Below are 26811 nucleotides of genomic sequence, written 5' to 3'. Positions count from 1 at the left end.
CGCTACGTAAGATTACACTTAGCAAGAGTTCCAAAGATCGGACTGTGGGTCTATATGCCATCGATACGTAGCCTAAATTGGTAGCAGAAGAAATATTAGTTAAAAAAAAAGTTTGATTCGTTAAATGTTATCTCCGTCATCTAAAGTTGAAATCGATTTGTTTGTTTACGTCGTTCATATGAAAGGCACAATTCTGTTCATACATTGTAAATTGAGCATATTAAACAATCTTTGCTCATTAAAGCATAATAATTTTTTTATTTATTTATAATGGGAAAATAACTGATTTTTTTTTTTACTTGCAATGAACCATCATTATAGATGTGTTTTTTCACTCAATTCTTTCTATATTCTCCTGAAGATGGGGGTAACATATAACAATTTTTTTATTGATAAGCGACTGTAGATCGTTATTATATTTTTTTTTTTTGTACAGGGAAAAAGGATGGATATCAGATGTGGAAAAAATTTATAAATAAAAAGATTTATTATAATTAAACTTTCAGTATTATCATAACGTATAAGTTTTTTTTTACTTATGTTATATGCCTGTAATCTGATAATGTTATCATAGACATAAATATTGTCAAGCTGTTCTTATCAAGGTTTTGCAACGGTTTTCCTCGATACAATAGGGCAAATGCCGGAACAGTTCATTTAGTTTTTCGTGGAATTTAATCTTTGGTATCCTTATTCGCATTTAAAATAAGAAAAATAAATATTATTTATTTATAATTATATTTGTTGTATTTGTTTTCATTACCTGCTTAATGTAACCCCGTTAACCATTAAAAATTGAAATTTAGCTCATATATTGCTGTATATCAACACATAAATATAAGGCATTGATAACATAAAATTTTGAACTTATTTAAAAAAGCGGGGGTGTATTTATCGCCGTTTAAAAATTTTTAATTTTTGTAGAGGCATTATAGGATCTAAAAATTTGGTACAGTGCTGTATATACCAGTTGTTTGCAGTATCGAAGTCTGTCAGTCGATAGTTTGTAGCTTAACTGTTATAGAGTTTCTATAATATATTTCCGAAACGGGTAACTGAAAATTCATAAAACGGGAAAAATATTTCTCTGCATAAGTATAATTCTATTAAATTTTATTCCCGGTCCGACCGTACCCCTAATTAAAGTATAGTAAATAAAAAATATATATTCTTTGGGAAAAATATTAAATATATATTTTTTTTTGTAATTTCTCATATCGATTAAAAACGTTTTCAACTTTTGTTTGTTAAAGTGCCTCGGTTAAAAATTTGTTAAAATTTTTCCACGGGTTCCAGAATTATGAGACAAAACACAAGCCAAACTACACACGCACAAACGTCCGACTGATAAAACTTTTTTTTTTGAATTTGGAGCATTGGAATAAAAAAAAATTGCAGATTATTTAAAATTTTTTTTTTGGAAGGGTGGGTTTTTTAACGTCACCTTAAGGTACCAAACTTAAAAAAAATACTAATTTTTTAGACATTTTTTTTGACCGATTTACTCGTAATTTCCCGTTACAGCTGTTGTAGCAGTATATATCGCTTTAGCGGGAAAAGTAAAAAATAAATGTTTATTGACATTAGGCAAATTTATTACTTCTGATTATAAAATATTTTCATTAACTGTGCTATTTAACCGAGTTAATCTTAAACAATTAAATTTTATCTGTAAGCCTCATAAAACAATTTTTGTTTATCATCAACTACAGCTAAATGAGAGCAAAATTTTTTTTTCAACTCATTAAAAGTATTTATATCTTGTTAACCTTCGGTAGCACAGTCAGGAATTACTTCAGAAGGTGATTAAGGGTGATATCTATGAGTGTAACTGAAGTATAGTCTTGTACAGTCTCAGTTCGACCGGTTCTGAAATGTGTGGTTAATTGAAACCCAACCACCAAAGATCACCCGCATCCACAGTCTGGTATTCAAATCCGTATAAAAGTATCTGCCTTAATTAGGACTTGAACCTTAGAATTCTCGACTTCAAAATCAGCCGATTTGCGTAAACGCGTTCACCACTAGACCAACCCGGGTGGGTGAAAGTATTTACAACTAGAAAATTTATCTTATACTAATTTCTTTAAAGCTATAAACGAAAAAATGAATAATGCAAAATAATATAGCTTGTACCGTACCTTATTTTTGAGCAGGCCATTGATTCAGTCTTTGTTTTCTTTTATCACATTGATGTTATTTTAAATTTACTTTATGAAATACATACATACTTATACAGACATATACAAAAATTTTGTTTTTAAAAATTGTTGGTTCTATTATCACAAAAAATAATAAAAAAAAAAATGAAAAAAAAGACGCTTTTGAAAAAATTCGTTCACAGGGAACAGAGGTTGTAAGAATGGAAAGTCTAGTTTGCGTTATTTTTAAATAATCTTGTTTAAATTAACCGCCTTTTCCACCAAGAAAGAGGATTTTGTGTTCTTGAGATGAGCGGTTCATTTATTTATTTATCTAGCTCTAAAATTCCTGCTATTGTTGCGTTTGAATTAGTTAAAATTGGCGTTACTTTTTTATCGAAATCTTCCTATGCAGTTGAAATGGAGAGTTCAATAATAAAAACAAAACCTTCTGTGAAAGTATTGTGTAAGCATTTTGGTAAGATGCTTCATCTTTAAAGCGAGGATCTAATAGCGTGCTTTCAAGCAAAATATTATTTTCAACATTCTTAAATCTATGTTGTGGTTGGTCTAACATCTTGTTACATACTTTAACGATTTCAAGTACGTGTCTTGTCATCGCTCGCGCCAATAAACACATTTTTGAAATAGTGACAGTTTATTGAGAATGTCGTTTAAAAAATTCAACAATTACCTTCGATTTTACCACAATTGCTTTTACTTCAGACACTGCTGCTTGGACAATCAAATTAATTGTATGCGCTAAGCAAGGAATATGGCGTAGCCAACAATTGCAAGTAGCAGCTGTTAAATTTGCTGCATTGTAACTAACAACCGCTCCTATTTTGTCAGTAATAGCCCATTCATTGAATTTACCTTGTAATTCAATGGCAATGTTTTCAGCCGTATGTTGACTGCAGATTTCCATACAAGTAAGTAACTGGGTTTTTAAATTGCAATCACGATCAATGAAATGGATAGCGGTATAATTATTATTTGAAACTGATGTCCAACTGTCAGTGGTTATTGCGCATGCTTCTATATTATATAATGACTTACGAATCTCACAAGAAATTCTATTGTATAATTGTGGAATTAAACTAGTTGTAATTATTTTCCGACAAGGAAGCGAATACCCAGGGTTTAACGTACGAACAAACTTCTTGAATTCTTCATCCTCAACGAGTGAAATAGGTTGATATTCTTTAGTTATTAACCTAATTAATTGAATATCTAACGCTCGGCTTTTACTCTGAGGAACAGGTTTTGTAACAAAGTAAGGGACAACTGTTGTATTTTTCTGTTTATTGAGGACAAAGATGTTATTGGATGCACAGAAGAAGGATTAGGCGATTCAACAAGTTTTGTTAATTTAAGGGCTAATTGCTGCGATTCATTTGGTTCAGTCGCAGTAGACGTAGTAGGATTTAAATTATAATGCATTTCTGAAACATAATCAGGACAAGGATTTTTTTTGTCTTGGAATATCAACTCCTGGGTGTTTAACTTTAATATGACGAGATAGATTACTAGTCGTCCCACCGGCACAGAATAATGAACTACGGCAAAGATTACACAAAGCTTTTCCGGGGCTTGCTTCGGAAAAGCAAGTCCAGACGCGATTCTTTTTCTGCAGCTCATGTTTATAATTTTAAAAACAAAATATACTTTTTTAAAAGTGCTTATAAAATATCTACTTACGTAAAAACTAATGATTTAAAAAAATAATACCGATAAACATTTAGAAAAAAATCGTCTTCTGATTATGTAAAGTAAAAAAATCTTACGAAATTGAGTCGGCCCAAATAAAAAAATATAAACAAACTAAAAACACAACTCTAAATAAAACACGCAAAGATTATCCACCATGAAAACAGAATCCACTGTCGTCTTTTATCCGTCTACTAAGAATAATTGTAACAAATATCTTCAGCATGATAGTACGTGTAAAAGAACGACAGTAATTAATATTGTGCAACATAGCTTCCCCCCGAATGAAATTAAAAGAAAAAAGAATAATGATGTGATATAGAACGTGTGCCTAACAGTTTAAATTTTCCCTTCTCTATTTAGCGATGAGGTTTGTTGATATAAGCTTTTTTTCGTAAAGGAATCGAATAAGAGATGAAATAAGGAGAATCGTCGGGTAGATGGAAGGGAATAGAGCATGCGTATTACAAGTGATAGGCTACTAAAAATCGCATTCAACCGAAAAAAAATCAGATTTTTTTTCAACCGGGTCGAACAGGAGTATGAACGGCTAAAAGGAGTATGAACGGGCGAAGAAGAGAAAGAGAGCATGCGCATTAGAAGCGATAGGCTTCTAAGTTTACTAAACATCGAATTGAACTGCAAAAGAATCAGATGTTTACTAGGAGTCGAATAAGAATTGAAAAGGAAAATTCACATTTTTTACTCAGTTTACTAATTCTGTATTTTATTATGTTACAGTTTATATTAGTTCCAAATGATATTTACGGAGGGAAATTACATTCATATGCACAAGATGAGAGACTTAAAACCGAACCGAACCGATCCAAATACAATTATTTGAGGTCGCTTTTAACGCTGCTTCTTTCTACTACTACGTCTGTTAACTGTCGGTTGCAAACCGTTCGTGCTTCAGCGCTGTATAGTTTCGTTCTTTACAGTTGTATTTTTCTAAAACGCCTTATTCGGTCGAGGGAAGAGGTTTTAAAGGGAAACGGCAAGTGCGTTCTGGATCCTTTCAGGAAACGCGTCAAATAATCGCGGAAAGATTTCCGAATGCCAGTAGCCCAGCAGAATAGCGTACGCTATTTGTTTAAAAAGTAGCGTTCAACGGGATCGGTTTCAAAGGCAAAACGAAATGAACGATTCCGGAGGCAAAAGCTGATATTCAAAGAATTTCTGCCGGTCGAAAACATTTATATATGTTATCACAACAAAGCGGTAAAAAATGCAGATCTTGCCGTAAGATTCTTCACGATTTTAATTTGAAATCGTATCGTGTAACAATTTTGCAAAAATCTAAGAGAATAGAAACTGAAAAGTTTTAATTGTTCTGTCCGGCGTTTAAAAAACATTATCGTTGAAGAAATAGACTCATTCATGTCGGTCGAAACACGGTTTCATTTAACCGGGCGTGTTAATTCGATTGGCACCAGGTACAGGATGACTAGACATCTCAGGAATGATCGAACTGAGAATGTACAAGACTACACTTCATTTACACTCATACATATCATCCTCTGAAGTATTATCTAAACTGTAGTTATCGGAGGCTAAACAGCAAAAGAAAGAAAAGAAGGTACAGGATGACTGAAAAGCGACACCGGATTTTTATTCGTCCATTTCATGATGAGAAATTCGGTGTATGATACGATTCTGATATCGAACAGCACTTTATTTTGCAACCGGACTGTCGGTACAGAAGTATTACCGTACAATTTTTGTCGATTTCTACTATCGGTTAACAAACGGTGAAAAGGGGACGGCTTCTTCAAATACGACGGAGAAACATAAAAAAAATTCACTAGCACGCGTTCGTGCGGTTTTTTGTGTGTAAAAGAACGAATTGTCAGTAGAGGTCGATGGATTCAGCGTTTGCCGGATTTCTCTTCAGATTTTCGTTTTGGGCTTTTTCAAGGAAAGAGTTTACGAACCAAATCCTCCACATTATCGATGAACTGAAAACGAATTTTCAACAACATTTTGCGTCACGCGTCTCTCAATATGCTCTTTCGAGCACAAAGATGCATGCTTCCGTCGGACCGCTTATTTCGAACGTGTTTTGTAAAAATTTGGTAAATATATAAACTTTTGCTAATGTAGTTGTAGAATTTAATTTAACTCGTTCATTTCATTCGTAAAATGTTACATGCGGCGACTGAGTTTAGTCGTTAGCGGTTCTCTTAAGTCGGTACCCGTTATAACGGGTATCGTAATTAAAAAGATTATCGGCAACCTGACACAGGAAAAATCACCTCTAAAAATTACGTCGCCGTTCCTGATAATTACAAACATCATGTGTCAGGCTTACTAAAATAAACGAGGCCTGAAGTATTTTTTCCATACCTTCTTCGCTGAACCGAATTTACTTTCACGTATCAGCATGACAATGCCGTTCAAAAGTAGATGATGTATTCAGCGCTTCATGGACTGGGTATACAAATCAGCATCCTTTCAACGAGTTATACAATTTCTAGTAAGTTAGAAACAGGATTAACTAAATATTACATAAAAATAAGAAGTGAAAAAAAATGTTTTCTAAAATTTAGAAATTAAAGAATTTAATCCTATTTTTCTCACAGTTTTTAAAAATACCCTAATTTTATACAATAAAAACAATTTTTTTTAATTTATAGGTAAAATTAATAATAGAGTTTTGCATTGATTAATCTTTAAAGAATATTTTCGATCCGAAATAATCTATCAGAAGAGTAGTATGAAACCTTTTCCCAAATCCCAATACATTTTCCTGATTGTCTATAGATTGTTATGAATAGAATTTAAGGAATTTCAATAAAAATAAATTTTTGTAATAACATTTTATTAGAAGATCTTGCCGCAAAATTTTTTGTTTAAAATAAATTATAATCACGTTAAAACAAAAGGCTTTAATATTATTTAATTATTATCTGCTTTTCAAATGCATATGTCTTATATAAAATAACTTTAAATTGGTGTGTATCTGTATGTATTATATTTTTCTCAAAAAACCATAAGCTGAACATAAACTATTTACTGCAAGTCAAGCAATAATAACTGTGTGACAATTCTGTTTTCGTTTATTCATTTTGACATACCAAGAACTATTTAAAACGGTTTATCCCATTAAATGTTTTGCGTAAACGATGGGGAGGGGTTAACTCTCAATACTCAGATAAATACGTTAATATTATTAAATTTGTGTTTTGTGTTTCGGTGTTTCAAATACAGTTTATCAGCTCGTTAAAAATAAAAAAAATGAATTATAAAGATTTTTAGAAATCTATCTTTTTTATTATTATTTCTACTTATCAGAATAATCGAGGTGCAATATTCTGAATCGTTAAGAATCTAATTTCTCTTTCTTTAAATTTGGTATTAAAAGTTTAAACGCCTTTGATTTTAAAAATGCAAGTATAAATATAGTTTATACATCTATTTATTTTTTTGTGTTTGATTTTAAATGTCCTTTTCTAAAAGTAAATAATTATTTCGATAGAAATAAAACACGGGGTACGAACGAGACCAGTATTTAAAATATAAATTTTAAATGTGAATTTGTACAAATGAAAGATCCCCTGTAAGAAGTCTTTAATTTTGACAACATGGAAGCTTAAAAATTAAGAAAACAACGTGCGAAAAACATTGTGACTGAAGTGAAGAGAAACTCCATAGTCTGTGGCAAAGCCCACGCTGATGACCAGGAAGATTATGCTGTGTGTTTAGCGAGACTTGAACGGCACTGTGCATCACAAGCTGCTGCTGCCAGGCAGTATGACAGACTCAGACCTGTAGTGTTGACAATTAAGTTATTGCACCTAGCAATTCAAAAGAAACGACCTCAATTGGTCAACAGAAAGGACTTCATACGACACGGTGTTAACTGCCACACCACATACATCTTTAACAACCTGTCAACAATTGAGAGAACTTGACTGTAAGGTTCTGATGCGTCCACCATATAGCTGTACATAATACCGTTAGCATATAATTTGTCTCAGTCTCTGCAACAACACCCTGAATGGTGTTAAATTAGTTTCAAAAAAGGTCTGTGAAACCATAAGCCATAAACCAAAAGTTGGTGAATAGAAACCATGGAAGTTCTATAGTGTAGGGTTTATGGTGTTGATGGAAAAATTTTAGAAGTTTATCGAAAAAAAATCTTGCATGTGGTCTCAAAAAGTTAATTTTCAATAACCATAAATGTATTCACAAATTTGTCCTACATGTCTCCATATTTCTTAGACAAACTGAAAACAAGGAAATATGAATCATTTAATAAACAAGTTATTAAAAAGTTTTTTTATTAAAAGAATTATACATACATTATATAAATCATTCCAAATCATCTTATGTATAAAATAATTAGTTTTAATAATAGTGTATATGCAATGACAAAAGAAAAAGAAAATAGCTACAAACTGCAAAGACCCTATACTAAATAGAGATAATTTATACCACTCTGTCAACCTTATTTAACTTTTGTGTAAAAGTTTATAGATAAAAATTACATGTAAAATATTTCTAACCAATATGAATAGAAAGGTGTATTTTTAAATTATCCTTTCGATTAAATGTTTTCTTACAAAAATTACAAGTGAATTTCTTCTCACCAGTATGAATAGAGAGATGTCTTTTTAAATGACTGCTAAGTCTAAAAGTTTTTTTACAAAAATTACAAGTGAATTTCTTCTCACCAGTATGAATAGAGAGATGACTTTTTAAACTACTCTTTTGACTAAATGTTTTCTTACAAAAATTACAAGTGAATTTCTTCTCACCAGTATGAATAGAGAGATGACTTTTTAAACTACTCTTTTGACTAAATGTTTTCTTACAAAAATTACAAGTGAATTTCTTCTCTCCAGTATGAATAGAGAGATGTCTTTTTAAATGACTGCTTTGTCTAAAAGTTTTTTTACAAAAATTACAAGTGAATTTCTTCTCACCAGTGTGAATAGAGAGATGTGCTTTTAAATTACTGCTATGATTAAACATTTTCTTACAAAAATTACAAGTGAAGTTCTTATCACCAGTATGAATTGAGAGATGTGTTAATAAATTACCCTTTTTAATAAATGTTTTGTTACAAAAATTACAAGTGTATTTTTTCTCATCTGTATTAGTAGAGATATGTGATTTTAACTTACTGTGTCGAATAAACATTTTTTTAGAAAAATTACATTTTAAGTTTTTTTTGACAACATGAATAGATAAGTGTGACTCTAATGTAGATCCCTGAGTGAAAGACTCCTTACAAAAAACACATGTGTGAATAGGAAGATGAGAAGATACGACATTCCTTTCTTTAACAGGTTTTTCTGTAATTTGCAGGCACTTTTCGTTAAAAGAAAAAGTGTTGAAATCATCATATTCTTCATCGCTGGCATTATCACATATGCACTTATATTTTAATTCATTGCAAACCACACATTTTGATCTCTGAAAACTACTTTCAGTAATTCTTTCCTCCACATCATCGATAACCTCTTCAATAAGATTCTAAAAAAAAAATGTAACTGTTAACTTAAAAGTCTGTCGGAAAATTTTTTATTTTTAATAATTCCAACTACAAATTGACAACTTATACTTTAATATTAATTATCTTATGTTCATATTTAAGCTGTCACTGTCTGTTCATTATATTTAAACGATTGAGGCTGTCTTTCCATGTGCACACTGAACAGTGAATATTTCTCATTTAACACATCTTCATAAGCACAAGGAGTATATACAGACAGTGAAAGATTAGTATTTTATTAGATTTCCAGGTATAGTGGTCGATATAGCGTAAGAACACTAATCGAAGACTTTGGGGAGATTGGTTCAGTTAAGAAATATCAGTGAAGTGGTAGACCATAAGTACTTGATGAAGACGTATCGACTACTATGTGATGTAGTCTTAACAAATCCGTGCAAAAGTTAGCTTAACAGAAAAACAACTGCAACAAGGCAATTTGTAATAAGCACAGTCTTTTCCCATATAAAGCAATTCAAAAGTTATTGGCCAGAGACTGTGCAAAGTGAATTCAATACTGGGGATGGTTTCTACAGTTTCTAGTGGATGTTTGTGAGCTGCCAACTATTTAAGCACAAATTTTACTTTATACTACCATTTAAATATGAATTCAATTCTCTGTGAAAAGAAATTCTAAGAAATTAACTTTGTATTGAGGAAGCCGATACCCTCCATGGCTTCAAAAAGGCATGTTTTTTTGCTAAAAAATAGTAGCATTTCAATATATTCTACTAATTTTCAGATTTATATCATGCAATAGTCATATTACTACTGAATAATCATTTTATTATAATTACCGATTATAATTTAATACACATGAAAAAAAGATTCTAATCAATGAGTACTGAAAAACCATAGAGAAATCGCAAAAAAACCACATTAAAAACCCAAGGATCCCTCAGAAAACACATAAATACCACACTAAAAACTATACACGAAGTATTAAGAAGTACAATATTTCCTACATTTATTCATTCTATGTTTTATGAATGATTCAACAGCAATAATGCAACATGTTGGGAGGTAAACAAACAATTTGTTCTGGCTGTGCCACATTTACAGTACCATAAGAGACACAATGAAGTAGTTTCTCTGAGGACAACATTGTTCTTCATAAAACTGGTTTCTGTGAAAAGATTATAAATTTACTTGCAAGAATATATCAACTGCATTTCAGTAGGTTTGTTGTGTGATTAGGAACAGTATATTTTGGCACTATGAAGAAAGAAACAAGAACCTTATATAAAACCTTGCACGGAATGTTTATTCTTACTCAAAAGCAACAAGTTTTCAGTGACTTGTCAATCATACAATCCTACACAGACTTTTGATCATTTCACATACAGTTTGGTATCATTTTTTTAAGTTTTAGTCAAAATATCCAGTGTTAAACAAGAATGCTAAATATTAGGTAAACCATCAAAAAGTAAATGAAAATATGTTACTTGTCTAGGTGTTGTCAGTTTATCATCTGCCATAGCAACAGGAGAAATAAAATGTTCTGTTCCCTCTGTTTCATGCTTGGTTTCTTGTTTAATACTAGAAGATAATGGATCTTCATCAAAAAATGAACTATCAGTTTGTGCATCCATACTCTGCAGCAAAACAAAGTAATAATAATAATTTATTATCTTTATATAAATAACATATATTAAAAATATATCTATTTTTCTTATAATGATAAAACAAATTGGTTTTCATAGAAATAACTCATCCATGTGAGTAGTTCTATAATAATATTCAACTGGAACCTTTCAATATATAATCACACATGATAGTTCCAGAAAAGTGAAATATTGGCAGTAAATTAAAGTATTGGCAGTAAATTAATATAAAAAACACATCAATCTTGTTTGGAAACAAAATGCCATAGAATAAGAATTATCGAAACCTATAACAAAGTTTCTCTAACAAAGTAAACAAGGTTCATAAAGGAAAGGATAGCTTTATATTCTTATAAAACATTTTTATAAACAATGTTAAATGTGGGTATAAAATTACTATGTTAGTCACCTTCATTTAAGGCGTGAGGCACCTGCTCACTGTATTTTATTTGTTACGTATTGTTGATAAAATGTTAATGCAATCTGTTAAATAAAGTTATTTATTGCCCTATACTCTACTAAAATGTTTTTTACACCATAAACCAAAATATCTCAAGCTAGACATAAATGGAATATGATTATATGTGAGCAATAAACAATAAATAAAAATAAAATAATGAACAGAATAAATAAGAATTCTTACAATAACTAGGTTTTATGTTTTTAACTTAAAACAAGGTAAAGAAGAAAATAGCTTACTTGTTTAAATATTGGCAGACGATCATCTGTCTTTGAAAGATGTACAAAAAAATGTTCTTCTTGCACAGATTCCTGCAGTTCTTCTTTTTTAATGGGCAAGGATAATGGATTTTCTTCCAAAACTGAATCACTAGTTTGTGCATCCATAATCTGCAAAAAATATTAAGTAATATTAATATTCTATTACAAAACTATACCTTAAAATAAGCATGTTAAATGAAATATTACTGAAACGTAAAATCTGATGAAGTCAACAGCTTGGAGCTAACTATTTTGTTAAAAATAATTTAAGACTTGTTATATATCAAAGCGGGTTTTAATACATTAACCTGTGTCAGTTACATATTGAAATGACTTGTTATACAAATAGTGTAGATTTATGTAACTAACACCACATGAAAACCACAGTTTATGGTATAAATGAATTTCTAAATCTCCAAAAAATTTACATGAGTAGATAATAACAGTAGCGGTCATCATTTTTTATTACCAAAAATGATACAATATTTTTCATAAGAAAAGTATTCACTGGGTATATAGACTAAATTATAATGGTATAATTATAATTATGTGGGATGTAATGGGTATAGATGCTAAATTAAACAAAGATTATTGCAAGTTTTCTTAAGTATTAATGGAAGCAAATTCAGTTGTATAAAAGAAGAAAATTTAATTTTTACAGAATCAAAAAATTTTCAGATGTAAAAAGATAATTCAACAGTTAAGATGCCAGTAACATAAAATAAGGCTGTCTGCCATCAAATATTAGAACGCGTGTCCTAACCTGACCCTAGTTATAACTCTGTCACACAAGCATCCTACTGAAAAACGCCAGAGTTGATACTTATCGATTAGCATAATATGACATATGACATATGTAGTATGTAGACATAGACATATGTTATATGTAATTATATTAATATACTTACGACATGTAAATAATACACGCTTCTTTCACTCTTGGACCAAGGCCCTTTCATTTTTAGAGATCTTAACAATGAAATTTATAGAATTTATTTATATAGAGATGCTTTCATCACTACTCAAAATTTGATCAATGTTGACTGTTAAAGAAAAATAAGTAACTTCATAAACAACTAATTTTTTTTAAATGATGTGTTATTGAATTTGGATCTCAGGTGTTAATTACATGCTAAGATGCTATTCTACTGTTTTATCACATTGTCTGGCCAAAATTGGGCAAGAGTTTTTCCCAAACCTTGACACAATGAACTGTTGCTTTGATACTACAACAAATCCACAATTGACCTGAAGTGATGTTCACTAGCTAACACCAAATGTCATTGCTACATGTTACTTTTGTTATGTTTTTAATGATCTAACGTTGTTGCTCATAGAGTTCTCTTAAAATCAGAACAAATTTAAGAATTTTTTAATTAAGAAATTATTCCTCAGCAGGTTATAAATTGCATTAAAAACTTGTGATATGTATCTGAATATATGTGATTTAGAAACATGATAACATTTCTCTAGAAATGTATAGCTCAATCTTGTAGATAAATAACATACAATTATTTCAAGTTTTATCTCATCATACACTGCTTTTCTCATGGCACTCTCATTTTTGTGCATCAGAAGGTATTAAAGAGAAATTAAAATAATTTGTTTGACATCTTCATGGTCAATTAATATAATTTTGGACCTTCAGTATATAATTCTTTCATTATTTACTTGACTCACCCATCCAGTACTAAGCTTGTTTTCTCTTATTTTTCATTTCATTCAATTCTTCCAGTAGATGAATATCTAATAAAAATGATAAACCGATCTTATTACTCTTCTCTGTCTTTGATGTTTTAAGAACAAATGTAATGACCAATATCTTAATCTGGGGATGAGTTTGGAAAATATCTACACTTATTGCCAGGGTTCTATTTTCAGTTAATATTAACAGGATTAAACTACAGTAATTTTTGTTATGTGTTTTTTGTAAGGAGTCTTTCACTCAGAGATCTACTTTAGAGTCACACTTAACTATTCATGTTGTCAAAAAACGTAACATATAATTTTCCTAAAAAATGTTTATTCGACGGAGTAATTTAAAAACACATATCTATCTCTACTAATACAGTTGAGAAGAAATTCACTTGTAATTTTTGTAAGAAATCATTTAGTCAAAAGAGTAATTTTAGTAAATTTAACAATCGCATGTGGCATTTTTCCATACAGTGAGAAGCCTAGAACATGCTAAACAACAGATATATGGGATCCGGGCCCTTGTTTGGTCTTGACTTTACACCCAAAATAAAGTTCATTACACTTTAAGTAACAGAGTAAGGGTTTCGCCTTTGGGACTAGAGCATTACTTCACCACATCCATAAAAAAAGAAGTTAAATGATTTAAAAAACTCTAGACATTTTGTAACTAACGACTAATTAAAAGAAATAAAATTGTAAATATGTAATACACAATAATTCAAACACACAAAGCACTTACAATGACATGTTTACTGGTTCACTACTATCTCATAACTGGCATTGTTCCGATGACTATGCTGCACTAGGTAACATTTGTACATATTTATACATGTCTAAATCTACACAACAATAGCAACACTACTATTTGAGTTAGCTCATTTGATTCAATCATATTTATAATTTTCTATGATCTTTTAGTTGAAAATTGACAAAAAAAAATTTTTTTTATATTTAAAAAAATTAAAATAACAAAGAAGCTGCAGGTAATTGAGAAATTACGAATACATATTTGAAAACAGCATAAAGAACTGCATTAAATACACCTATTGGTACTCGTGAGTCAAAAATCATGTTGACCATCGTTATTGGCAACATTACATGAGATATTTGGCACTTGAAGTTGCAAAATCAATCTCATGATAAAAGTATCCCATGATGAGCTTCCTTAAGAAATTTAGAAGTGAAGTTGTATTCAGTTACTTTCTTCTGTGAGCTAATCATACTTCTTTGTAAATTTAGGGTAAATCTTAAGGGATTGTATAGTACAACATCTCAATGTACCACAGGTTAGTTTAGTGTTTAAAAAACTCAGTTGGATAAACGGAAAAAGGGATTATGCAATCACCTCACTGGATGAGCACATGTTCAGCATTGTTACTATAAGCTGTTTTACAATTCTGCAAAACCCTTGGTTCTAACAAAACTAAGTAAGAAAAAATAGTTATTTTAAAACTAGATTTAAAATACTACTACTCATTAAAATTCGGTTACCTCGTGATGTGTTTATATGATTATATGTTAAGCTTCAACTTCAATTGAGAAATCATTAAAAAACTTTTTTTACTGTGTGTAAATAAATTATTTTTATAATTTTGAGTTTTACTCTAGTACTTTTAGATCTGATCTCTATCTTGTTATCATTCTTTGAGGGGTTTTGTGCAAACTGTATCTTCTTTTTAACAAATTTACGGATTAAAAAATTATTAATGCAATGTTCACTGGCAGCAGTTTTCCAAATTATTGAATAACGTTTTCAAAAATATTTTCATGAAAAAAAATTGATGTTAAGATACTGGAGAAGGAATCTGTATTATATTAGTTAAATCACTTTACTTTCTTGAACTTGAAAACAAGGGCCTGGGTCCCATATATCTGTTGTTTATCATGTTCTAGGTTTCTCACTGTGTGGAAAAATGTAAGCGCCACATGCCATAGCTCTTCCTATGATTTGGAGGGAACCCAAAAATCACTCTTTTGACTGTTATTTCTGCTTAACAAACATTAAAGGGATTACATCAAAATCAAAACATACAGTGTTGTAATCAAACTTACAATCTGCAATGTGAACAGATCCATACTGCGAAGAATTGACAACACCAAAGTATCCAGAACATGTGACATTAGACGAAGGGAGCTCAGAGTCTGGTGGACGTAAGAAAGAAAAATAAACAGATTCTGGTAATACAACTTATGAACAAAGCATGTCATCTGAGCCTCATTTACTGATTCAAGTAAAAATTAACGAACTCATAAAAGATTTAACGTATCCAAAAAACAATCTGGAATGCTTGCTTCCCGGCAAAAAGGATGGAATCTTCTTATAAAGGAATACGATATGTAGCATTTATCGTAATCATTCTGAATTTAAAGTTATTTTTCTGAAGAAAGTGCCTTAGTGTTTTGTAATGACATTTCTTCTCTTATGCAGCCACTTTGTAATGAACATAACCCAACAGAATGGCACTTGTTCATCATAGATTCCTCTAAAGTTAGTTTAAAAGCTGTGCTTCTGCATAATGGCAATAAATTCCCATCAGTACCTGTGGCCCACTCTGCTACTATGAAAGAAACTTATGAAAACTTTAAATCTATATTGGAAAAGCTTCAATATGCAGTTTCAAAATGGAGTATTTGTGGTGATTTGAAAATGATTGCATTTATTCTTGGTCTGCAGCTTAGTTACACAAACTACTGATGTTTATTGTGTGAATGGGATACTAGGGACAGAAAAAAACATTTTATTAGAAAAGAACAACCTAAACCCATGGCCTAAAAATGTGTATCTACTCTGTTACATATCAACAAGAATTAATGAACAATTTTGTCAAGGACGTGGACAATACTCCTGGTTCATGTACTTAAAACAGAACTTTTCTAAAAATGTCAGTGAAAAGAAACTCTAAGAAATTGTTTTGAGAAAGCTGATGCACTCCATGGTTTCAAAAAGGCAATTTTTTTTTTTGTAAAAAATAGTGGCATTTCAATACATTCTACTAATTTTCAGATTTATATCATGCAATACTCTTATTACTATCGTATAATCATTTTATTATAATTACCGAATATAATTTAAAACACATGAAAAAAACATTCTAATCAATGAATACTGAAAAATCCTAGAGAAATATAGCATAAAAACAGATTAAAAATCACAAGGAACGCTCAGAATAAATACCACACTAAAAACTATGCATGAAGTATAGATCCTGGAAGAGTAGCCTCATGGCTGTTATCAAAGACCAATAGGAATAGTATGAAGTACAATATTACTTACGTTTATTCATTTCTATGTTTTATGGATATTTTAACAGTAATAATACAACATGCTGTCAATTGGGTGGTAGTAAACAGTTTGTTATGTCACAGAATTTATTATGGCCATGCCACATTTACAGTACCATAAGAGACACAATGAAGTAGTTTCTCTGAGGACAACAATGTTATTTTTAAAACTGGTTTCTGTGAATAGATTATAAATTTACTTGCAAGAATATATCAGCTGCATTTCAGTAGGTTTGTTGTGTGATGAGGAACAGTATATTTTGACACTATGAGGAAAGAAACAAGAGACCTTATATAAAACCACGCTCGGAATGTTTATTCTTCATCAAAAGCCACGAGTTTCCAGGAGCGACTTGTGACTTGTCAATCATACAATCCTACATGTAACTTTTTATCATTTCACATACAGTTTGGTATCACTTTTTTAAGCTTTTAATCAAATTATCTAATGTTAAACAAGAATGCTAAATATTAGGTAAACCATCAAAAAGTAAATGAAAATATCTTACTTGTCTAGATGTTGTAGGTTTATTATCTGTCATAGCAACAGGAGATATCAAATGTTCTGTTCGCTCTATTTCATGCTTGATTTCTTGTTTAATACTGAAAGATAATGGATCTTCATCAAAAAATGAACTATCAGTTTGTGCATCCATACTCTGCAGCAAAACATAAAGAAATAATAATAATAATAATTTATTATCTTTATGTAATTAACATCTATTAAAAATATATCTACTATTTTTCTGACAATGATAAAACAAATTGGTTTTCATAGAAATAACTCATCCATTTGAGTACTTCTATAATAATATTCAACTGGAACCTTTCAATATATAATCACACATGATAGTGCCAGAAAAGTGAAATATTGTAGGCCCTGGCAATAAATTAATAGATCAATAGAAAAATGCGCTTAACCACAATCTAAATGGTTTGGTAAAAGAAACAGGTTCCTGGTGTAAATATAAAAAAACACATCAACCTTGTTTGGAAACAATAATGCTGTGACATAGAATAAGCATTATCGATACCCTTCATAAAGGCAGGGATAGCTTTCTACTCTTTTAAAACATTTTCATAAACAATGTTAAATGTGGGTATAAAATGAATATGTTAGTCACCTTTGTTTAAGGCATGAGGCATCAGCTCACTGTATTATATTTGTTACGTCTTGTTGTACAAAATGTTTTATCTAATGTAAAATGTTAAGATGTAATCTGTTAAACAAAGCTATTTAACCCTCTATACAGCACTAATAAATGTCTTACACTATATATCAAAATATCTCATGTCAGACATGAATGCAAAATGTTACGTGGGCTATAAACAATAAATAAAAATATTATCATGAATCGAATAATTAAGAATTCTTACAATAATTAGGTTTTATGTTTTTAACTTAAAATAAGATAAAGAAGAAAATGGCTTACATGTTTAAATATTGTCAGTTCATCACCAGTCTTCCCCAGATGTACAAACAATTGTTCTTGTTGCCCTGTTTCGTGCATGTTTTCTTTTTTAACGGGCAAGGATAATGGATTTTCTTCAAAAACTGAATCATTAGTTTGTGCATCCATACTCTGCAAAAAAATTTAAAGTAATATTAATATTCTACTACAAAAGTGTGACTTAAAATAAGCATGTTAAATGAAATATTACTCAAACATAACATCTGATGAAGTTAAGAGCTTGAAACTAACTATACTGTTAGAGATAATTTAAGACTTTTTATGTATCAAAGTGGGTTTTAATGCACTAACCTGTGTCAGTTATGTATGAAAATTACTTTTTAACAAATAATGCAGATTTATATAACTAACACCACATGAAAACCACAGTTTATGTTATAAATGAATTTCTAAATCTCCAAAAAATATACATGACTTGGCAATAACAATAGAGGTCATCGTTTTTTTATTACCTACAATGGTACAATTTTTTGTAAAAGAAAGGTTTTCACTAGGTATATAGACATTGATGCTAAATTAAAAAAGGATTATTGCATTTTTTTTTAAGTAATAATGGAAGCCAATTCAGTTGTATAAAAGTAGAAAATTTAATTTTTACAGAATCAAAAAATTTTCACATGTAAAAATATAATTAAAGAATTAAGATGCCAGTAAGATAAAATAAGGCTGTATTCCACAATGAAATGTAGTAGAAATAACAAAGATGGACCACTGAATGTGAAAATAGGAGGAGAAAAGATTATGGAGGTAGAAGAATTTTGTTATTTGGGAAGTAGAATTACTAAAGATGGACGAAGCAGGAGCGATATAAAATGCCGAATAGCACAAGCTAAACGAGCCTTCAGTAAGAAATATAAGTTGTTTACATCAAAAATTAATTTAAATGTCAGGAAAAGATTTTTGAAAGTGTATGTTTGGAGTGTCGCTTTATATGGAAGTGAAACTTGGACAATCGGAGTATCTGAGAAGAAAAGGTTAGAAGCTTTTGAAATGTGGTGCTATAGGAGAATGTTAAAAATCAGATGGGTGGATAAAGTGACAAATGAGGAGGTATTGCGGCAAATAGATGAAGAAAGAAGCATTTGGAAAAATATACTTAAAAGAAGAGACAGACTTATAGGCCACATACTAAGGCATCCTGGAATAGTCGCTTTAATTTTGGAAGGACAGGTAGAAGGGAAAAATTGTGTAGGCAGGCCACGTTTGGAATATGTAAAACAAATTGTTAGGGATGTAGGATGTAGAGGGTATACTGAAATGAAACGACTAGCACTAGATAGGGAATCTTGGAGAGCTGCATCAAAACAGTCAAATGACTGAAGACAAAAAAAAAAAAAGTATTCCACAATCTATTAGAAGAACAGGAGTCCAAAGGGAGTGTCCTACCCAGATCCTACTTATAACTCCATCAAACAAGCACCTTGAACTGACAAATGCCAGAATCAATAGTTATTGATTAGCATAATATGACATGACATTGCAATGTTACACTGTGTTGTTAACATAAGCATACTATTCGACTTGGCTACAGTAATTGACAAGCTTCTTTTCCTTTTAATTAATCTGTCATAGTAACATTTGACATGAAAAGCTTGTAAAACTACAGCCTCACATATGCCATTATCAACCAACCATTAATAAACACATTACAGATTTTTCGGATGAAAATTTCAGGAGAAGCTTACGATTAACTAAAGATCTAAATTTAAAGATCTAAATTTATTACACTGTTTCTGGTAAAGCCAGACTGCATTAATTTTCTGTACTACAAAGAAGCGATTGTGGAAAAGTTAAAAATTTTAAATATGAGATTATCTCTTGTTGTAGAAAGTTTACGAGAACCTTCTACAAGTACCTTTTAGACAATTGAACAATCACAACCAGTACATCAAACTTAATCAAAAATTTAATATATATGTAGGATATGATTTCAACTGAAAAAACACAAGCACATCGAAATCTGCCTATTTCTATAAATAAGTTTAATGTTTTTATTAAACTTGTTTCAGAATACTTCAAAGTATTTCACCTCCAGAATAATTCTGAATATCTCTAATATTGTTCGATTTCTTACCAACAAGGTTTCTAACCACAATCTAAATGGTTTGGTAAAAGAAACAGGTTGCTGGTGTAAATATAAAATAAAACATCAACCTAGTTTGGAAACAAAAATGCAGTGACATAGAATAAGGATTATCGAAACCTTTAATAAAGTTTCTTGTAACTAAACATGGTTCATGAAGGCAAGGATAGCTTTGTACACTTTTTATAAACAATGTTAAATGTGGGTATAAAATGAATATGTTAATCAACTTTGTTTAAGGCATGAGGCATCTACTCACTGTATTTTATTTCTTATGTACTGTTGTACAAAATGTTTATCTAATGTAAAATGTTAGATGCAATCTGTTAAACAAAGCAATTTACCGCCCTATACTCCAATAATAAATGTTTTTTGGACTATAAATCAAAATATCTCAAGCCAGATATAAATGCAAAATGATGCTGTGTAGGCTATAAACAGTAAATAAAAATATCATAAAGAATAGAATAATTAAGAATTCTTCTAATTAGGTTTTATGTTTTTAACTTAAACCAAGACAAAGAAGAAAAAAGTTTACTTGTTTAAATATTGCGAGACCATCATCTGTCTTGGCAAGATGTACAAACAAATATTCTTGTTGTCCTTTTTCATGTGTGTTTTCGTTTTTAATGGGCAAGGATAATGTATTTTCTTCCAAAACTGGATGACTAGTTTGTGCATACATACTCTGCAAAAAAAAAAAAATGAAGTAATAATAATATTCTATTATAATAGTATGACTATCAAAGCAGGTTTTAAAGCACTAACACGTGTCGGTTATGTCTGCAAATGATTTTTTATACAAATAATCTATATTTATAACTAACCATATAATAATGAAAAACCAGAGTTTATGGTATAAATGAATTTCTAAATTTCCAAAAATATACATGAGTATGCAATAACAGTACAGATCATCACTTTTTATTACCTAAAATAATACAATATTTTTCATAAGTAAAGTATTCACTGGGTATATAGACTTCGATGCTAAATTAAACAAAGGTTATTGCATGTTTTTTAAGTATTAATGGAAGCCAATTCACTTGTATAAATAATGAAAATTTAATTTTTACAGCATCAAAACATTTTCAGAGGTAAAAAGATAATTCAAGAGTTAAGATACCAGTAACATAAAATAAGGCTGTCTTCCATGAAGTATTAGAAGAACACGAGTCAAAAAGGAGTGTCCTAACCTGACCCTAGTTATAACTCTGTCACACAACCATCCGACTGACAAACGCCAGAGTTGATACTTATCGATTAGCATAATATGACATATGACATTTCAATGTTATACTGTATTTTTAACACAAGCATACTATTCAGCTACTGTAATTGACAAGCGTCTTTCCCTTTTAATTAACTGGCATAGTAACATTTGACATGAAAACTTGTAAAACTGCAGCCTCTCATAAGCCCATATGCACCATTAATAAACACATTACTGATTTTTTGGGTGAATATTTCAAGAGAAGCAAACGATTAACTAAACATCTAAATTTATTATACCGTTTCTGGTGATGCCTGACTACATTAATTTTCTGTGTTACACGGAAGACATTGTGGAAAAGTGAAAAATTTAACAGAAAAATATGAGAGTATCTCTTTGTACAGAAAGTTTACGAGAACCTTCTACAACTATCTTTCAGAGAACTGAACAATCACGACAAGTACATTAAATTTAATCAAAATAATAATTTATATGTAGAATATGATTTCATTTAAAAAAACACAAGCACATAGAAATCTGCCTATTTCCAAGAATATGTTTGATGTTTTTATTTTTTTCACTTTCAGTTTTAGGGATCTTAACAATGAAATTTATAGAATTTATTTATAAAGAGATGCTTTCATCACTACTCAAAATTTTATCAATGTTGACTGTTGAAGAAAAATAAGTAACTTCATAATCAACTAATTTTTTCTAAATGATGTGTTATTGAATTCGAATCTCAGGTGTTAATTAAGGCTAAGATGCTATTGTACTGTTTTATCACAGGCCAAGATTGGGCAAGAGTTTTTCATAAACCTTGACACAATGAACTGTAGCTTTGATACTACAACACATCCATAATTGACCTGAAGTGATGTTCACTAGCTAACACTAAATGTCATTGCCACATGTTCATTAATTTTGTTATGTTTTTAAAGATCTATTTGTTGCTCATAGAGTTTTCTTAAAATCAGAACGCATTTAAGAATCTTTTAAATAACTCAGTTTATACCTCAGCAGGTTATAAATCGCATTAAAAACTTGTGGTATGAATCTGAATATATGTGATTTAGAAACATTATAACAATTCTTGAGAAATGTGTAACTCACTCTTGTAGGTAAATAACATACATCAAAAAGTAAATGAAAATATCTTACTTGTCTAGATGTTGTCGGTTTATCATCTGTCATAGCAACAGGAGCAATCAAATGTTCTGTTCGCTCTGTTTTATGCTTGATTTCTTGTTTAATACTGAAAGATAATGGGTCTTCATCAACAAATTAAATATCAGTTTGTGCATCCATACTCTGCAGCAAAACATAAAGTAATAATAATAATAATTTATTATCTTTATATAATTAACTTCTATTAAAAATATATATGCTGTCAATTGGGAGGTAGTAAACAGTTTGTTATGTCACAGAATTTGTTATGGCCATGCCACATTTACAGTACCATAAGAGACACAATGAAGTAGTTTCTCTGAGGACACCAATGTTCTTTATAAAACTGGTTTCTGTGAAAAGATTATAAATTTACTTGCAAGAATATATCAGCTGCATTTCAGTAGGTTTGTTGTGTGATGTGAAACAGTATATTTTGGCACTATAAAGATAGAAACAAGAAACCTCATATAAAACCACTGTCTGAATGTTTATTCTTTATCAAAAGCCATGAGTTTTCAGGAGTGACATGTGACTTGTCAATTCTACAAATACGGTTTTATCATTTCACATAGTTTGATAACACTTTTTTAAGATTTTAGTTAAAATATCAAGTGCTAAACAAGAATGCTAAATATTAGGTAAACCATCAAAAAGTAAATGAAAATATCTTACTTGTCTAGATGTTGTCGGTTTATCATCTGTCATAACAACAGTAGCAATCAAATGTTCTGTTCGCTCTGTTTCATGCTTGATTTCTTGTTTAATACTGGAAGATAATGGATCTTCATCAAAAAATGAACTATCAGTTTGTGCATCCATACTCTGCAGAAAACATAAAGTAATAATAATAATAATAATAATAATAATAATTTATTATCTTTATATAATTAACATCTATTAAAAATATATCTACTATGTTTCTTACAATGATAAAACAAATTGATTTTCATAGAAATAACTCATCCATTTCAGTACTTCTATAATAATATTCAACTGGAACCTTTCAATATATTGGCACATGATGGTGCCAGAAAAGTGAAATATTGTAGGCACTGTAAGTAAATTAATAGAATAGAAAAATGCGCTTAACCACAATCTAAATAGTTTGGTAAAAGAAACAGGTTGTTGGTGTAAATATAAAAAAACATACCAACCTTGTTTAGAAACAAAAATGCATTGACATAGAATAAGGATTATCGAAACCGATAACAAAGTTTTTCGTAACTAAACATGGTTCATAAAGGCAAGGGGATAGCTTTGTACTCTTTTAAAAGTGGGTATAAATGTTAAATGTGGGTATAAAATGAATATGTTAATCACCTTTGTTTAAGGCATGCGGCATCTGCTTACTGTATTTTATTGGTTATGTACTGTTGTAAAAAATGTTTATCTAACGTAAAATGTTAGATGCAATCTGTTAAACAAAGCTATTTACCGCCCTATACTGCACTAATAAATGTTTTTTACACTATATATCAAAATATCTCATGTCAGACATGAATGCAAAATGTTACGTGGGCTATAAAATGTAAATAAAAATATCATAATGAATAGAATAATTAAGAATTCTTATAATAACTAGGTTTTATGTTTTTAACTTACAAAGACAAAGAATAAAAAATCTTACTTGTTTAAATACTGACAGACCATCATCTGTCTTGGCAAGATGTACAAATAAATATTCTTCTTGTTGCCCTGTTTCATGCGTGCTTTCTTTTTTAATGGGCAAGGATAATGGATTTTCTTCCAAAACTGAATCACTAATTTGTGCATCCATAATCTGCAAAAAAAATATGAAGTAATAATAATATTCTATTATTATAGTGTGACTAATCAAAGCAGGTTTTAAAGGAATAACATGTATGTTATGTCTGGAAATGATTTTTTATACAAATAATATATATTTATATATAACACCACATGAAAACCACAGTTTATGGTATAAATGAATTTTTAAAACTCCAAAAAATATACACGAGTAGACAATAACAGTAGAGATCATCACTTTTTATTACCTAAAATGATACAATATTTTTCATAGGAAAAGTATTCACTGGGTATATAGACTTCGATGCTAAATTAAACAAAGATTATTGCATGTTTTTTAAGTATTAATGGAAGCCAATTTACTTGTATAAAAGATGAAATTTTTATTTTTACAGAATCAAAATATTTTCAGAGGTAAAAAGATATAATATTATAAGATAATAGATTAATAATAATAGAGTTATAACTCTGTCACACAAGAATCCGACTGACAAACACCAGAGTTATCGATTAGCATAATATGACATTTCAATGTTATACTGTATTTTTAACATAAGCATACTATTCGGCTACTGTAATTGACAAGCGTCTTTCCCTTTTTATTAACTGGCATAGTAACATTTGACATGGAAAACTTGTAAAACTGCAGCCTCTAATAAGCCCGTATACACCATTAATAAACATATTACTGATTTTTTGGATGAAAATTTCAAGAGAAGCATACGATTAACTAAACTTTAATTAGACTTTAATTAGAGTAGACAATAACAGTAGAGGTCATAATTTTTTATTACCAAAAATGATACAATATTTTTTATAAGAAAAGTATTCACTGGGTAAATAGACTAAATTATAATGGTACAATTATAATTATGTGGTATGTAATGGGTATAGATGCTAAATTAAACAAAGATTATTGCAAGTTTTTTTAAGTATTAATGGAAGCCAAATAACTTGTATAAAAGAAGAAAATTTAATTTTTATAGAATCAAAAAATTTTCAAATGTAAAAAGATAATTCAAGAGTTAAGATGCCAGTAACATAAAATAAGGCTGTCTTCCATAAACTATTAGAAGAACGCGAGTCAAAAAGGCGTGTCCTAACCTGACCCTAGTTATAACTCTCTCACACAAGCATCTTGAACTGATAAATGCCAGAATTGATACTTATCGATTAGCATATTATGAAATGACATTTCAATGTTATACTGTGTTTTTAACACAAGCATAGTATTTGTTTACTGTAGTGACAAGCTACTTTCCCTTTTACCTAACTGCCAGCAACATTTGACAGTATAACTTTTAATACTGCAACTTCTCATAAACCCTTATGCACCATTAATAAACACATAACTGATTTTTTGGATGAAAATTTCAAGAGAAGCATACGATTAACTAAACATCTAAATTTATTACGCTGTTTCTGGTAAAGCCAGATTGCATTAATTTTCTGTGGTACAAAGATGCCATTGTGGAAAAGTTAAAAATTTAACAGAAAAATAAAAGATTATCTATCTCTTCTTATAGAAAGTTTAAGAGAACGTTCTACTTTCAGAGAACTGAACAATCACGACCAGTACATAAAATTTAATATATATGTAGGATAGATTTTAATTGAAAAAACCCTAGCACATCGAAATTTACTTATTTCTATAAATATGTTTACTGTTTTTCTTATACTTGTTTGAGAATACTTCAAAGTATATCGCCTCCAGAATAAGACTGAATATCTGTTTCTTGTTGTTCATGTCTAATTTCCCGTTTGCTAATTATGAAGTCTTACTCCATCACGGGTGAGCTTCTATAATTTACCAAAAATAATGTAAGGATTTCTTACCTTCTAGCTATGCAAATACGATTAATTATTAAATGTGTTATTATAGAGTTTTCTGTATTATATTTAGTTATATTAATATACTTACGACACGTATATAAAACACACATTTTTCACTTAATAAAAATAACGTTAATGACTACCAACCACTATGTGACAGAACAGATTTCATATATATGTTAACGAGGATGTCACATGAAAGGAATGCATATCAATTATACTACTGTGCTATTGGGGTGTTCGTAATCACACATTACAGTCCGCAATATATGTAAAAAAATGAAATTGGGTGGCAGTTAGGAACCATCATGGATTCTCAAGGCTTCTACTGAACAAACGTGTGTGGAACCCACGCCTTCTGTATCATTCTTAATATCTGTCTGTTGTTGATCATGACTAATTTCCTATATTCCAACAGGGCGATATCACTCGGTCCCATTATTTCACAAAAAGTAAGTAAACTTTACTTACCTCCTGGCGTTTTCTATTACTTTACTCAATATTCAATACAAATAATTACATTGTTTTTTTGTTTTGTTGTATCCAATTGTTCGATTAATCGATGTAACTTTTGGAGTCGATCAAAAAAATCTGTTTTCAGTGTACTTTTTAATTTTCATT

The 26811-nt window shown here is 30.0% G+C and overlaps 1 protein-coding gene across 1 annotated transcript; it reads right to left on the bottom strand.

Annotated features, from left to right (window-relative positions):
* Nucleotides 1-3374: 3374 nt before the first annotated feature.
* LOC142332811 (uncharacterized) lies at nt 3375-26527 on the bottom strand. The gene is made up of 10 exons (XM_075379426.1): nt 26279-26527; nt 24218-24370; nt 23263-23412; nt 20746-20895; nt 18086-18235; nt 17162-17311; nt 11652-11801; nt 10794-10943; nt 8612-9332; nt 3375-3586 (listed from the first exon to the last, which is right to left on the bottom strand). Exons 2-10 carry the CDS (start codon nt 24365-24367, stop codon nt 3375-3377), a joined length of 1983 nt encoding a protein of 660 aa, XP_075235541.1. The 5' UTR covers nt 24368-24370; nt 26279-26527.
* Between the last annotated feature and the right edge of the window lie 284 nt (nt 26528-26811).

The sequence above is a fragment of the Lycorma delicatula genome, chromosome 12 (assembly GCF_047948215.1).
Source record: "Lycorma delicatula isolate Av1 chromosome 12, ASM4794821v1, whole genome shotgun sequence".
NCBI lineage: Eukaryota > Metazoa > Arthropoda > Insecta > Hemiptera > Fulgoridae > Lycorma > Lycorma delicatula.
The sequence above is the reverse complement of the archived record's forward strand: the minus strand, read 5'-3'. Positions and strand labels throughout refer to the sequence as shown.